This window comes from Micropterus dolomieu, linkage group LG11 (assembly GCF_021292245.1).
Source record: "Micropterus dolomieu isolate WLL.071019.BEF.003 ecotype Adirondacks linkage group LG11, ASM2129224v1, whole genome shotgun sequence".
NCBI lineage: Eukaryota > Metazoa > Chordata > Actinopteri > Centrarchiformes > Centrarchidae > Micropterus > Micropterus dolomieu.
In genome coordinates, this window is record NC_060160.1 from 10,332,305 (window position 1) to 10,349,103 (window position 16,799).

At 41.0% G+C, this 16,799-nt stretch overlaps 1 protein-coding gene across 1 annotated transcript in view; it reads left to right on the top strand.

Annotated features, from left to right (window-relative positions):
* The first annotated feature begins 15,274 nt into the window (after positions 1-15,274).
* The window catches only part of LOC123979475 (immunoglobulin lambda-1 light chain-like), a 40,868-nt gene continuing 39,343 nt past the window's right edge, over positions 15,275-16,799 (top strand). Inside the window, 2 exon segments of the mRNA XM_046063410.1 lie at positions 15,275-15,369; positions 15,527-15,848. Coding sequence (XP_045919366.1) covers positions 15,321-15,369; positions 15,527-15,848 — 371 coding nt within the window. The 5' untranslated portion in view covers positions 15,275-15,320.

Consider the following 16,799-nt stretch of genomic DNA (forward strand, 5'->3'; position numbering starts at 1 on the left):
CTATGAATGCTAACAGGAACCTATAGAAGTCTTAATTTCTGAAAATAAAAGCCTGCTAACACTGAGGTTAAGTTTCATTCATGGCCTCTGTTAGAATTTTTTTCTTTATATCCCAGCTGAAGCATCTGGGTTAAGATATTGATCTACATGATCATTGAACTAAAATACAAATCCAATGTCAATATAAAGTTGTTGTGAAGCTGGAGTGCCAGCAGAGGGCAGCCGGTACCTATTTATGAACACAAAGGCCTTACAGCAGAGAGGAACAGAAAGCCAGAAGTGTTGTGGTGCTACAGAATCTCCCCACTACCTTGTGTTCTTTTGTTCCCCCCTTCCCTGTGTTTTCTGTCTGTCCTCCCTGTCTGTGTCTGTCTGGGCGTGGCTACACTCGCTGGCTCCAGCAGCGCACCTGGTTCTCATTCCACTAATCAAGCTCCTGCAGTATTTCAACCCCAGTCCTCCTCACATTCTTCGCCAGATCGTCAGTTAACCACATGTGGTACATGCATCAAGGCCAACTATCTTCTCCTGTAAGATTCCCTGTAATTTCTGTCTCCCTGGATTAACCTGTTTTTCTCTGTGCCCAGGATCACACTACCTCTGGGAAACCTGCTGAACGCCACACCCCGCTCTGCTCCTATCTTGCCTGGGCTAACTCCCCTCCTCTGTGTTCTCCATTCTGCCCTGTTGGAGCCAACCACCCAGTCCTCCGTTGCACCTTTCAATAAAACCCCTTTGTTACCCCTTCGAACTGTTCCGAGTCTGCCTTTGAGTCCTCAAGTTTTTCCACTATGACAAGAAGTATCCATACATGCTTAATTAGTCCACAGGGAGATGTAGCCTATAATTACTTCACCTCCTCTCTCATTTTCAGTTTCACAAGGACAGTTGTGCCCTGTAAATGTATTTTGCATGACTTCTATGCATCACTGCTCCTCAGAATTTAAGCTCTCATGTCACAGAGAGTCTGAAATGTTTTCATGCACTCACACTGAAAACTGCATCAGGATGATGTTGCTAATAACTCTGCTTGTGTTCTTGGGTTTCCTGAGTCAGGGTGAGAGATTTATAACAACTAACCAACAACTTAACACTATCTAACATTGTTAAATATCACTTCCATGTGCAGTCTTAAACATATATTCTTTGTTTCCAAAGAAAAATTGTCACAAAGTAATATAATCCAGATATCCTGTACTATCAGAAAAGAAACAAAGACATTGACTAATTATAATCCATAGTTTTATTGAATGATGGTTTAATGTTCGTGCCACATTTTTGATGAATGAATAGTTTAAGTAAAACTAATACAATTCTGTTAAATTTGAAAAGTAATGAACGTAAAGAAGAATATGCAGAAGAGCAGTATTATATAGTATAAGCAACATGCACACTAAAACACTGAGTAGAAGCTGTGAAACTTGCAGAAATATCAGAATCAGAATCAGCTTTATTGCCAGGTATGTGTACACATACGAGGAATTTGACTCAGGATCATACATTGCTCATGATGTGCTTACTCATACAATAATATAATAATAATAATAATAATAATAATAATAATAATAAAAATAATAATAATAAAATAAAATCAGACACAAACTACAGTATAAACAACACTAAAATACACACTATGAACAAAACAATATAGACATATTGACAAATAGTGCAGTGATCAGAGTGCAAAGGATGCAAGAGTAAACTATTATTCTCATTATGTACATGTTGAAGGTGGATATGATATACAGGTACACATACATGCCTACATGTACACATGTACACAGTGTGATGGAGAATAGTGCAAAGGATGCTGGAAAAAATAAACAAGACCTATGACCTTATGACTTGAGGTAGGTGTATTGGTATACAGTATACACAATATGACATAGTATGAACAGCACTGAAATAGAGAATGGTGAATAAATAAATAATAAGTGGTAACCAGTAAACAGGTGCTGATTAGAGACAGAGTTACTGGGTTTTTGCACAGGAATTGTTCCTGACACTGTGAGTCAGAAATCAGCTGTTCATCAGAGTGATGGCTGGTGGGAAGAAACTGCTTCTGTGTCTGTTGGTTTTAGTGTACAGTGCTCTGTAGCACCTACCAGAGAGGAGGAGCTGGAACAGGTTGTGCCCGGGGTGAGATGGATCTGCAGTGATGTTTCCTGCCCGTTTTCTGACTCTGGAAACGGAGATATATAGATGTGAACATATATGTGAACAGAGGAGATCTGTAGCTTCATCAAGATCTGTATCAAAGAAGCAGTATCATTTCCAGACAGGAAGTGTTGCTGAAGCTCTACACTGAGCAGCGGTCATGGTCCAGGGTTTGAGCGACAGGTCTCTGGCCATTCAGACTGGCCTCACAGCTCACTGAGGCTGCCTTCCTCCACTAGTCTGCAGGGAGGCTCAGGGTGTTGCTCCATCCCTCCAGGCTGTGTGACACCCCTGAGGAGTTTTAGCCCAGCCTCCAGGCTGAGGGGAAGCCCCCGCTGGCCAGACAAACGTCTTCTCAGTTTGTGAGATCAGCCTTGTTTGATAAAATCAATCAAAATAATAATCAAAACACAAACAATGAACTTGTTTAGTGTCTAATTCAACATTTGATAAAAGTATTTGCTTCTATAAAATAAAAAGTCCACCACAGTGATACAAACTCATTAAGTGGCCGTACAAAAACCTCCTGCACTATGAACAAGCATCTATAGACTGAACAAACTCTCTGCTTTTTCTAATAACACAGAAAAACATATAGTTCATTGAATCAACTAAGTTTTTTTACTGATATGGATTCAATCTGTGGTATAATTAAATTTAGTTTGCATTACTTTTCAACACCTGGCAGAGAAACCATTACAGTCTCCTTGAAACAAAGTCATTTGTTTCACATATTTATATTAGTTGATACACAATTAAATGAACATGATACTTTTACATAATAATATTTCCAAACTTATATTAAGCTGAACTGAAATATGTTATTTATTTACAGTAAAACCTAAACATAATTACAAGCAGACAAACAGACATCATCACCAACTACAGTGGACACAAACTCATCCTTAAATCATCAACTGCATTTCTAATATAAATATTTTCTTCTGTTCCATTAAGATCATAGATGGTTTAAATCCAGGCTGTTTTCCTCCTGATTTTGTGTCCCACGTTGCCTTCAGTCTGTTGAGAGCAGAGAAATCATTTCCATAGAGAGGAGGCTTTGCATCATCAGCTGATTCTCCAGTGAACTGAGAAGGTATATATTGCTGTGAGTTCAACAGTGCAGGACTCAGATCTGTCAGTCAACACAGCAGAAACCATAACCACCATGACTCTCATCACCCTCCTCATGTGGACGCTGGCCTGCTGCTGTTTTACAGGTTCATTCACTCAGCAACATTTCAGACATGATGTGTTGCCTTTTCTCTCATTTCTTTCTGCTGATAAATGAATGATTTGTTTTTGTGTGCAGGATGCAGCGGTCAGGTGACTGTGACTCAGCCTCCAGTAGTGACATCTACTCCAGGATCCACTGTCACTCTCAACTGTAAAACCAACCAAGCTGTTGGAACCTGTGGTGATGGTGAATGTATGTTCTGGTATCAACAGAAATCTGGACAGCCTCCAAAGCTCTTGATAAGACATGTCAGCATAAGGCACTCGGGAACACCAGCTCGGTTTAGTGGCAGTGGAAGCAGCTCTGACTTCACTTTGACCATCAGTGGAGTTCAGGCTGAAGATGCAGCAGTTTATTACTGTAAGAGTGTACACAGTGGCCCAGTGTTCACACAGTGATTTATAGTTGTACAGAAACCTCCCTCAGTCAGACTGCAGAGACACTGAGCTGTTACAGCAGGAACCGACTGCAGCTGCTGAAGAGGAAGAGACTCTGACACAGATCACTGAACACAGAGCTGACAGTAACCTCACCAAGCACAAACGTTTATAAAGTATTATTTTTAACATTTTTAAAGTGCAGCACTCCTGGACTTCCTGATGCAACCATCATTTTACCAAACTTAAAAACAAAACTAACTAGAAGACAACAAAATGTTCAAAATGATAATTTGATATCAGATTACCAGAATAACTTGGTCATGTCTTTGCATTACTACTTCAAAATTTTTTCTGTCTCACGTTGCTCAACAGAATACTTTGGTAACATGTTCTTGCCAGTGCTGTAGGGAATATTTTGACCAACTTTGGTTGAAACAAATCTCACACTTGCTCTGATGTACGTACCATCTTTAGATCTTACAGCAGCATTTGACACAGTTGACCACAGCGTCCTTATTTCTCACCTCGAGCATAACGTGGGGATTACGGGCACTGCCTTAAAATGGTTTAGGTCATACTTGTCAGATTTGGTGGCTCTATTTCACCTTCTATGTCCCTCACCTGTAGAGTTCCCCAGGGTTCAATTCTCAGGCCAATTTTTTTCTCACTCTATTTGCTTCCCCTTAGATCAATCTTAAAACAACATAACTTGGGCTTCCATTTTTACGCAGATGATTCACAAATCTACCTGCCCATTAAAAGAAATGAGGGTAGCTCTTTAAAAAGATTGGTTGACTGTTTTAATGATATTAAAGCCTGGATGGCCTTACATTTTTTAAACTTCAACAAGAGTAAACATTAGGTCATGATATTTAGACCCAGTGGCGCCTCTGATGTCTCTCAAATAGACCTGGGCACTTTGCAACCTCATGTTAAGTTTGTTGTAGCTTTGAGAGGGTTTATATTTATCACAACACACCTTGATTATTGTAATTATTGTATTGTACACGCCTGATCTATTGAAGCCGCTTGCTCCTTCAAGGTCATTAAGGTCAGCAAACCAGTCACTTCTTGTTGTCCCTAAAACACGGCTCAAGAACAGAGGGCGTCAAGCTTTCTCAGTCACAGCACCGAGACTGTGGAATGAATTGCCTCTTCATGTCAGACTGGCCCCCGTCCTTGCAGTTTTTAAATCGCAACTTTAACCTCATTTTCACTCCTTGGCTTTTAATCCTGGATGACAGCTGTATGTTGCTGTTTTGTTGGTGTTGTATTAGTCTATGTATTGTTTCATGTCAATGTACAGCAGTTTAAAAAATAAAGTTGGATTTGACTGGATTGGATACAAGCCTGTAAACTATAATGGTTGTTAATTCGAAGAAGATACAAGAATAACCAGAACATAGTAACCATTATTATAAAGCATAGTATAGCATCATATCTGGTGTTTGACTTGAACGTTTTACCTCTTTAAGTGCCTCCCAGCCTGAATCTATACTCTCGTGTAGCCAAGAACAGCTGATATTTTCTTCCCTGCTCCTCTCTGCTCTAAGGCTGAATTGTTTTGTGCCTGACCTCCAGACACGTTTTATTGTCATCTTCAAACGGATGGTAACAAACTGACCCTTGGGGCTTCAACTCTTTTTTTCCTGTAACTGAATTTTAATTGGTTGATGGTTTGCACTTGTACAGCATCTCTCTAGTCTTCCGACTTGAAGAAATGATTGAAACATTCCACACCATTATGAAATATTATTATGAACATAATATCTTTTCTATTTATTTAATAAAATTCACTTTGAGTTCCACACTGAGCTGTGTATAATGTTCCACAGAGCAGCTCCATTGATATGAGGGAAACTTATGTATTATAACACGATGATAAAGTCATTGATGTATTAGATTAATCCTGCTATGGTGGACAGAAATGTTTAAAACCATACGACTGAAGTTTAATAAGATAAATGTGAAATTATACTAACTACCTAATGGAACCTGGTCGTGTAAAGATCAATATTAAAACAAAGCCAAGAATGTTTGTGTGAATGTGCAGCAGGAACAGATTTGACCTGCAAGTGATGTAAACAAATGTTTTCTCTCATTATAAAAACAAAGCTATTTGTATGAAGGTGGTGTTTTGAATGACTGCTGTGCATCACTGCTCCTGGACCAGTTTCAGATGAATCACTGAGTGACGTCTGTGCAGTCTCTCTGACAGTGAGATTAATCATGATGATGATGTTAGTGATTCCACTGCTGACCACACTGCTGTTTGGACTTCAAGGTGAGAAGTAGTGTGTTTCTTTTATGGCCTGATCACTGTTATTTTGAAATCTGGGCTTTTTGTAATTTCCAGATTCAGGTGCCAGTCCATCCATCTCCCATATCAAAGTCTGCTAGTCTTGGACAGACGGTCTCTCTGAGCTGCACAGCCAGCAAAGGAGTTGATGATGATCTCAGTTGGTACCTGCAGAAACCTGGACAGCCTCCCAAACTGCTGTTTTATAAAATAAGTAGACGTGAATCTGGTACTCCAAGTTATTTCAGCAGCAGTGGATCTGAACCTGAATTCACTCTGACAATCAGAAGATGCAGGAAATTATTACTGTATGGGAGCGTATACTAGTGGGTCTCACAGTGATACAGAGTTGTACAAAAACCTCCCTCAGTCAGACCGCATACAGTTCCCCTTCGAGGGAACTTGAACTGCGTCGGTGACGACACTATGGGAACGCCTCTGGGCGTGGCAGGGCTGAAATCGTGACTGAAACTACTCCAATCCTATTGGCGTTGCTAGAACGGTAGCGTGTGACGGCATTACTGGAGGCGTATATAAACACGCCGGCACACCGGACACATTAGCTTTTTTCTATTCAGCAGGCACTCCTGGCATGTTCGAGACTACTCAGAAAAAAAAAGCAACCACAAAAGGAAGTTTTCTTACCTGGAAGGAGAAGCAGAGGAGATTCCTGGTGAGCAGTTCAGGCAGTGTGTTTTTCTATGCCCGCGCTACATCACGGCTAGGGACACTCAGGCCCTGTGTGTTTCCTGTCTGGGGATGCCGCATGCCCATGCTTGCGGCCATTGGTCATTGGTACTGAGGTCCCGTGCGGCTCTCTTTTCCAAAGACGGCCGGATGCGCTCTCCCCGTGGCTCAGGCCCGGCAGTCGCTGAGGCGGCGCGGCGGTTTTGGTCATGGGGCTCCCAGCGTGACATCTCCGAGGGCATCGGGACTGCCTAGGCTTTTTCCCATTGGCTCCGACTCCCCTCTTCCCCGTTCAGGAGCCCGCTTTTCTTCTCCCGCTCGAAGTGTGAGCCCGAAGAGGCTGTGGCTGTCCGGTTCTGAGGAGCTGGATATGCTCAGCATTATGGAGGAGGAAGACTTTCGGGAGCCGGATCAACGTCATCAGTCAGCGTCCAGCTATGATGAGCTCTTGGAGGTGGTGACACGGGCAGTGGGCAAGCTCCAGCTCGATTGGTCGCAGGCTGTTCCAGTCACACAGGCTGCCAGTAAGCTGGATGAACGCTTCCTGTGGCGCCACGCGCTGCCTCTGCGCCGGTCTCCGCGCCGGTCTCCGTGCCGGTCTCTGCGCCGGTCTCTGCCTTTTTTCCCGGATTTGCATGACGAGTTGTGCAAATCCTGGGGCAAGCCCTTCTCAGCACGTCTGACTACTCCCCCGCTCCGGGTTTACAGCGACATCGCGGGGTTAAGGGTTTCGGCTATGGGATGATGCCCCGGGTTGAGGATGCTTTGGCCAGCTATCTCTCGCCCTGTCTTGCGTCATCCCTTAAAGAGCCGGCACCGCCCACCAAGCCTGGTCTGCTCTGGTAGGCAAGGCGTACATGGCGGCGGGCAGGGCTGGGCACACAATGGCGGTTTTGCAGGCATACCAGGCCGACCTGCTGAAGGACATGGACTCGGGAGGGGGTCCCTCTGAGGAGGACATCGCTGAGCTCCGCAGAGCTATGGATTTGTCACTCCGAGTCACAAAGAGACGGCCGGTAGTGGATGGCTACAGGCTGCAGTTCCAGGTCTGCCCCCCCAGATTCAACGGGGTGGTCTGGACTGCGGTGCACTCGGAGCAGAGCCAGGTGTTGGGACAAGAAGCTTGCTCTCTGCTGGAGAAAGGGTCCATAGAACTTTCCCCGCCAGTCAGGGAGTCCGGGTTCTACAGCCGGTACTTCATAGTACCCAAAAAGGACGGAGGATTGCGTCCGATTTTAGATCTGCAGTCCCTGAACCGATCTCTGAGGAGATTCAGGTTCAAGATGCTCACCATCCCCGCCATCGTCAACCACATCCAATCCGAGGATTGGTTTGTCACGATAGATCTGCGAGACGCATATTTCCACATCTCCATCTGTCCCTCTCACAGGAAGTTCCTGATGTTCACCTTCGGGGGCGCGTTCCTAGGGGTGGTGTGGGACTAAACGATGATGCAGGCCCACCTGTCGCCTGCACGCGTCGGGTCCATTTTGTCCTCAGTGACCAGAGTGAAGCTAGGCTGCACCATCACTGTGAAACACTTTCAGAGGGTGTTGGGTCTCATGGTGACATAATCCCATCTGGCCTACTGCACATGAGAGCCCTGCAGTGGTGGTTAAAATCCAAGGGAACCCCCCCCAGGGGAAATCTGTTCCGTCTGATACGGGTTATGAGCAGGTGCCTTCGCTCCCTGTCAGTATGGAGGAAACCTTGGTTCCTGTCCCAGGGTCCCGTGTTGGGAGTGTCATGTCGCAGGACAATTATTTCGACAGGCGCCTCACTCACGGGGTGGGGCGCAGTCATGGACGGCTGCTTTGCGAGAGGCTCCTGGCAGGAGCATCACTTCTCTTGGCACATAAATTGCCTGGAAATGTTGGTGGTTTTCAGAGCTCTGAGGAGTTTTCAACACGGCGGTGGTGGCCTATTTGAATCACCAGGGGGGTCTGTGTTCGAGTCCATTATGCAAGCTGGCACATCAGATCCTACTTTGGTCCCAGCAGAGACTGCTGTCTCTCAGAGCGACATATATCCCGGGGACCCAGAATCAGTGAGCAGACCTGCTGTCGAGACAGGGGCTGAGGCCCAGGGAATGGAGACTCCACCCCGAGGTGGTGGAGTTATTGTGCGAAAGGTTCGACCCTATAGACGTGGACCTGTTTGCATCTCAAGAGACTACGCACTGTCCACTGTGGTTCTCCCTCTTTCCCCCAGCCCCGCTAGGGCTGGGTGCCATGGTGCAGACGTGGCCGAGGCGGCATCTGTATGCTTTTCTGGAGCGGGACCACTGCTAGTAGTCCCGTTTTGGCCGGCCCAAGTGTGGTTCTCGGACATAATATCGCTCCTGGAGGGCCCGCCATGGTAGGTAGTGCCTTGCTTCATAAAGAGCTAATGTGTCCGGTGTGCCGGCGTGCTTATATACGCCTCCAGTTACGCCGTCACACGCTGTTCTAGCAACGCCAATAGGATTGGAGTAGTTTCATTCATGATTTCAGCCCTGCTACGCCCAGAGGCGTTCCCATAGTGTCGTCACCGACGCAGTGTCTCGTTCCCCTTCTCGGGTAACAAGGGTTACATATGTAACCCGAGACGCTACATACGTTACCCGAGACGTTTGCGGCTGTGAGCTTCTGCAGCAGACTCTTACATGGACGACTGCTTCACTGATAATCCCACTGTAGTTTCAGAGGTGAAAGTTAACAAAGTACATTCACTTGTCCTGAGTAGACATTCAAAGAACCGGAAATATATTCTATTAGACATTTCAGTTCTCCATCTGGGGTAGTTTCTCCAAGACATTTACCTTACAAGTAGTTGCTTTACGAAGTAAGATCTCAGAGAAACTCACAAACTGTCCAATAAACCCAGATATTTTGTGGTTTTCTATCAACACAGTATATTGAGTTAATGCAGTGAGATCAACCCGGTAAGAAGTATTACTCGAAAATAATTGCACAATTCTTCAACCTGCTTAGATATTTATTTCATTTAAACAATGCATAAAGCTAGCTTTTTAGCGCATCTAATTCTCATTTACCCCTTTTTTTATTTAATGGATTCTTAAATTTAAATGACTGCTCTCTCTACATGCCAGAACATGGAAAATTTACAACATTAAAATAATTCTTACAATAAATGTATAATTTAAATCTCTGTTAGGGATTATTCTTCAAAATTCACTTGCAATACTTTTATTCATTGAAAAATACTTTTAATTTCCTTAATTCTGAAATCAGTCAGACAAACAGAATTACCTCTACAAGTCTTATATTTTGTGTTTTTCTTAAGAATGTTACTGTTCGTTTTCGTAAATAAAATTGTTGATGTGGTGTTCTTATTTTTTATTTTGGCATGTTTCATGTACTTTTACCACAACAAAACATAGAAAATGAATATTAGATCATTCTTACAATTAACGTATAATTTAAATATCTACAAATGATTGCTCTCCGCAATAAAATCTTTTTCTTGTGATACTTTTATATAATGTATAATAAAAATAAAGTAATAATATTAATATTCTCAAATATTTTTGTTCTCTGTTTTGGCACTGCATGTTTTAATTGCTTACATACTTTTCCCACACCTAGATTTCCATGAAGACTCTCTCCTAGCACGTTATAATGTTGAAGTTCATCAGTTGAAGTCAAAGCTGAAGTGAAAATTTTACATGAACATGACAGTTGGCATTTGTCCCTCCAAGAATAAAACGCCTGCAGTTGTGTAACCAAACCCAGCAATGATTCATTTGTTGTGATATTGTGATATTTGTTGTGGAAATTATATTTCTGGTGAAGGGTTGAACAAATACTTGAGTTACAACAAACCGTTGTCTTTGAGGAATTTATTTAACAAAAGAGAATAAACAGAGAATTACTATAACACAAATCAGCCAGACCAGAGGTTCTGTCTCCTAGGACAGTCACAAACATCTGGTCCCGAGCAAAGAGATGCATAATCATTTACACAGTCTAGGTTTCTATGTTTTGGGGAACAGAGATCCTCTCTCTAGAATGAACATTCCAGGAGAGGAGAAGAACAACAAGAGGGGGAAAACACCAAAACAATCTCACAGCTCTGTCATAAACCCTAGTAAAAGTGAACGGACTAATAAGGAGTATAGAAGAAGGAAAAACACAATACATATATATCTATAAGCCATAAAGATAATAGTAATGAAAATAATATAAAAAGATCATACATAAAAGATTAAATGTAAGAAGACACAGTTTTCTGCCATAACAATATTCTTTCACACAAACAAATAGGAATAAAAGAAATGACATATAAAATTTCTACCAAATATAACATGATTGCATGAGTGTCACAAAACCACAAAGAATACAGCATGCAACTGTAATAATGTAAAATTTGGAAGAAAAGATAAGCAGAAAAAAAACATGAAAAGCAGAATGGCAGTAAAGCATGTCAACAGGTTTGATTTATTTTGATAGGCAAAATTAGACTGCGTAGTGATTCAGTGCTTTTGTTTCTCCTCAGAGCAGCGGTCAGGGTCCAGGGTTTGAGTGACCGGGCTCTGGTCATTCAGACTGGCCTCACAGCTCACTGAGCAAATACAGTTAAAACTTTATCATCTGTCTCTTTCACTTCTTTTTCATTACATTACAGTAAAATTAATGAACCATGAAACAAGGATAAGCTGCATTTACTGATGAAATCCTATTTGTGTTTAATAGGAATTCACATAAGATTTAAAAAAAATAAATTACTTAGTTATCATGAAAATTAACTATTATTTTATCATTTTCAGTTTCTGTTAATCTTATGAATATTTAATGAATATTGATTTTTGCAAAGTTTTGTCTCACATTGTGAGATCAGACTTGCTTGATAAAACATTATCAACAACATACAAACACTGAACTTGATCTCCTTCTTATTCAACATTTACTAAAAGTTACATTTGCTAGATGTTGCGTAAAATAAAAATATCTGGAACTTACAGTACTTATGCTTTAAAATAAAAATACTTTACAAACTCTTATTAAGCAGAACTGAAATGTTATTTATCTACAGTAAAACTTGTACAAAATTTAAAAGCAGACAATCAGTTTTGTAATTTTGTTATGTAAACTTGGATTTGTGCCTGACTTCTACAAACGTGTTGTATTATCATCTTCAAACTGGAAATGAAAAAATGACCCCAGTGAGGCTTTAACTCTGTTCTCTGTAAATGAATGTTAATTGGTTTGCACTTACATAGTTCCAGCCACTCAAAACGCTTACACTATGTCACAGTAACCTATTCAGTTTTCGCAAAGTGTTTAACATTGAATAAATAAACAAGACATTATGAAATAAATCATCATGGAATATATTGTGTAAAATTCATAAATGAACCAACAATTCGTAAAATAATTGAAGAAATGACTGAAACTACAATGAAAAAAAATTATTTAATTTGATAAAGGCTTAAAAAAGTAAATAATGTAGGCCTACTCTGCTGCAAATAACACACGAAGGCCTATGAATTCTACAGGTAACCTATTAGGGAAAGAAGTCTTCATTTCTGAAAATAAAAGTCTGCTAACACTGAGGTTAAGTATCATTCATGGCCTATGTTTGAATGTTTAGTTTTATTTTTCTTTATATCTCAGCTGAAGCATCTGGATTAAGAGATTGATGTACATGATCATGGAAATAAAATACAAAATCCATCTCATGTCAATATAAAGTTGTTGTGAAGCTGGAGTACCAGCAAAGGGCAGCATGTATCTATTCATGACCACAAAGGTATTACAGCAGAGAGGAAGAGAAAGCCAAACGTTTCCACACATGCTTAATCAGTCCACAGGGAGATGTAGTCTATACTTACTCCACCTAATCTCTCCCTTTCAGTTTCACAAGAACAGGTGTGCCCTGTAAATGTATTTGACTTTCTGGTTCTGACTACACTCTGACCATTAGAGAGGTTCAGGCTGAAGATGCTGGAGATGATTGGGCTACCATGGTGGTGGAGTGTTCACACAGTGATTTAGAGCCGTACAAAAACCTCCTTCAGTTTGACTGAAGTGAAAACGGCCTGCTGCTGGTGCAGAGGGTTGGTGAAGAGACTGTAATGACTGAAAAACTGAAACAAACTTCCATATACCGTTTTAAATGTATATTCTTATCAATTCATTCAGTCACTTTATGAGTACCTGGGAAAGATAATTTCTTACTGGACTATAGCTACTGATATTGAAAAAAAGTTTGAAAAAGTTTGAAATCTTTTTACAGTGTCTCTATCTGCGGAAGCAAACATTTCCCATTTATTCGTCATTTTAAAAATCAAAATGATTTTATCTATATGTACTGTATATAACCTCCTCTTATTTTTTTTTTTATATATACGTATATACAGTCACCTGACAGTTGCATCCTGCAGACAAAAACAAGTCATTTATCAGAGAGTCACGAACTGCACTTCTAATATAAATATTTTCTTCTGTTCCATTAAAATCATAGATGGTGTAAATCCAAGCAGAACTTCTCCTGATTTTGTGTCCCACGTTGCCTTCAGTCTGTTGAGAGCAGAGAAATCATTTCCATAGAGAGGAGGCTTTGCATCGTCAGCTGATCCTCCAGTGAACTGAGAAGGTTTATAGTCCTTTGAGTTCAACACTGCAGGACTCAGATCTGTCAGTCAACACAGCAGAAACCACAACCACCATGACTCTCATCACCCTCCTCATGTGGACGCTGGCCTGCTGCTGTTTTACAGGTTCATTCACTCAGCAACATTTCAGACATGATGTGTTGCCTTTTCTCTCATTTCTTTCTGCTGATAAATGAATGATTTGTTTTTGTGTGCAGGATGCAGAGGTCAGGTGACTGTGACTCAGCCTCCAGTAGTGACATCTACTCCAGGATCCACTGTCACTCTCACCTGTAAAACCAACCAAGCTGTTGCAAGGTGTGGTGGTGATGGTAAATGTATGTTCTGGTATCAACAGAAATCTGGACAGCCTCCAAAGCTCCTAATAAGACTTGTCAGCATTAGTCACTCGGGAACACCAGCTCGGTTTAGTGGCAGTGGAAGCAGCTCTGACTTCACTTTGACCATCAGTGGAGTTCAGGCTGAAGATGCAGCAGTTTATTACTGTAAGAGTGTACACTACATAAACAGTGCTGATGTGTTCACACATTGATTTACAGTCGTACAGAAACCTCCCTCAGTCAGACTGCAGAGACACTGAGCTGTTACAGCAGGAACCGACTGCAGCTGCTGAAGAGGAAGAGACTCTGACACAGACCACTGAATACAGAGCTGACAGTAACCTCACCAAGCTCAAATTACATATTCCGTAATTCTCTTCACAGACAACATGTGTGAAAAAACATTATTATGACAACCAACATCACATGATGTTTATTTTTCACTGACATAAATATCAGGGGAAGTAAAAAAAAATAATCTGAAAACTTCAGAAACCCAAACCCAGTATGTTTATTCACTTTGTTACACATGAAGCTATACAGCCAGCCAAAGACAAAAATCAAAAAAGATTTATATTTCTGATATTCTAGTAATCTAAGACTGAGTTTTAGAAGTGATGATTGGCACATTTCCTTACAGAGACAGGATTGTCCCTTTGCTTCCATTTTATAAGCTAAGTGGCTACTGGCTTTAACTTCACAGTTACCTTAAGACATGAGAGTGGTGTCATTCATTTAATTCTCAGTGTGTATTTCCTTAAATGTTGACAAGCATTTCTATAAGCTTTAATATGTAAACATCACTCAACAACATAATAATTTCAAGAATGGACACATGTTTCTGCAGATCAGCACATTATATTATCTCATTGAAATTTATACAAACCCATTGCATTACCACAAAGCAACAACCCAAACAGAATCACATTCATTTAGTGGCTGTCTAAGATGTTGAACACCAAACAAAAAAACTTATTATTCAACGTTTTAAAACTTTGTTTTAAGAGGAATCATGTGTTGATGTTGCCTTTAAAAGTGATGAGAAAGATCGATGGTAGATGAGATGGTTAACTGAAACACTGAGCCAGCTCGAAAATAAATACACTGAGGTCAGATGGGTTTGAATCCCATTATCCTAAGTGCAACACATGGATCTGGAAATTTAGGACATAAATGTAAAGGAAATTAATAAAGAAAGAAATCAGTTCAAAAATAAGTTCATAGTGAGTTCAATCTTGATCCATTTTTTTTAATTAAACCTTTATTTAACAGGCAGGACACTTTAGAACAGCTTCTTATTTTCAAGGACAACCTGGCACAAGGACATTTGCTATAGAGCTGGTCATGAGGACAAAGTCACTTGACAATGTAAAATGGACAGCGTTTGCAACAAAGAGATGACAAATAAAAAACACTGAGTCAAAATGTTGTAGATGGGCTTTAAATGGCTAAATGCTCTCCAAGATGAAGAATTCTCACTCCACCTCACATCTGCGTGTGTGTGTTTGCCTACTTAAATATATTTTGCATGACTTTTATGCATCACTGCTCCTCAGAGTTTAAGTTCTTCTGTCACAGAGAGTCTGAACTGTTTTCATGTACTCACACTGAAAACTGCATCAGGATGATGTTGGCAATAACTCCGCTTGTCGTGTTGGGTTTTCTGAGTCAGGGTGAGAGATCTTGAAAGTGTATCTGACTTTTAAGGAGTATTGTATATGTGTTGAAATTTCTGTCTGTTCTTTTCATGCTTGCTTCCAGTTTGCTTTTTTTTGTCTACTTCTTACTATTCTAATTTAAACTGCTGCTCCATGTTGTTGGTTGTCAAAGATTTTTTCTCAAGGGAAATTTTCTTTTCTTCTGCCAACAAATTTGTGACTCAGACTGAAAAATCTAAGTCTGTTAGTCTTGGAGGGACTATGACCATAAGCGCAACAGGGAGTTCAGATATTGGTGCTGATCTCAGTTGGTACCTTCTGAAACCTGGACAGGCACCAAAACTCCTTATATACGATACATCAACTCTCTTCTCTGGAACCCCATCTCGATTCAGTGGCAGTAGATCTGGTTCTGACTACACTCTGACCATCAGTGCAGTTCAGGCTGAAGATGTTGGAGATTACTACTGTCTGGGCGACCATGGTGGTGGAGTGTTCACACAGTGATTTAGAGCTGTTCCAAAACCTCCTTCAGTTTGACTGAAGTGAAAACGGCCTGCTGCAGGTGCAGAGGGTTGGTGAAGAGATGTAACGATGAGGATAACTGGTCCAGTGAACACAACAGAAGAGTCATCAAACAGAACCACAAAGAACCTACATAAAACTAAAACAAGCTAACAGACGCTCTTCCATATACATATGCCATTGGTATCAAAAAATACAGGGATACATTAATATTTACATGATCAAAGCTTTTCAATTTCCACAGAGAGGATTATCAGGTTCATTCACTCAGCAACATTTCAGACACGATGTGTTGCCTTTTCTCTCATTTCTTTCTGCTGATAAATGAATGATTTGTTTTTGTGTGCAGGATGCAGCGGTCAGGTGACTGTGACTCAGCCTCCAGTAGTGACATCTACTCCAGGATCCACTGTCACTCTCACCTGTAAAACCAACCCACTTGTTTGATATGCCCTACTCTTAATTGTCTGCACTGGTATCAACAGAAGTTTGGACAGACTCCAAAACTCCTAATAAAATCTGTTAGCTCACGTGAATCAGGAACACCAGCTCGGTTTTGTGGCAGACTGACTTCACTTTGACCATCAGTGGAGTTCAGGCTGAAGATGCAGCAGTTTATTACTGTAAGAGTGTGCACGTTGGCCTAGTGTTCACACAGTGATTTGTAGTCGTACAAAAACCTCCCTCAGTCAGACTTTAGAGACACTGAGCTGTTACAGCAGGAACCGAGTGCAGCTGCTGAAAAGGAAAAGACTCTGACAGAGACCACTGACCAAAAATAGAAGATCTAAAACCATTTAAGTGCTGTGCATTTTTGAGGCACTTGTAACTGCTCAAGTGTTTTCATTTTCTTCTACATTCTTTTTCTATTCCATTACATTTTAGAAGAAAATCCATACTGTAATATAATTTTGCAGGAC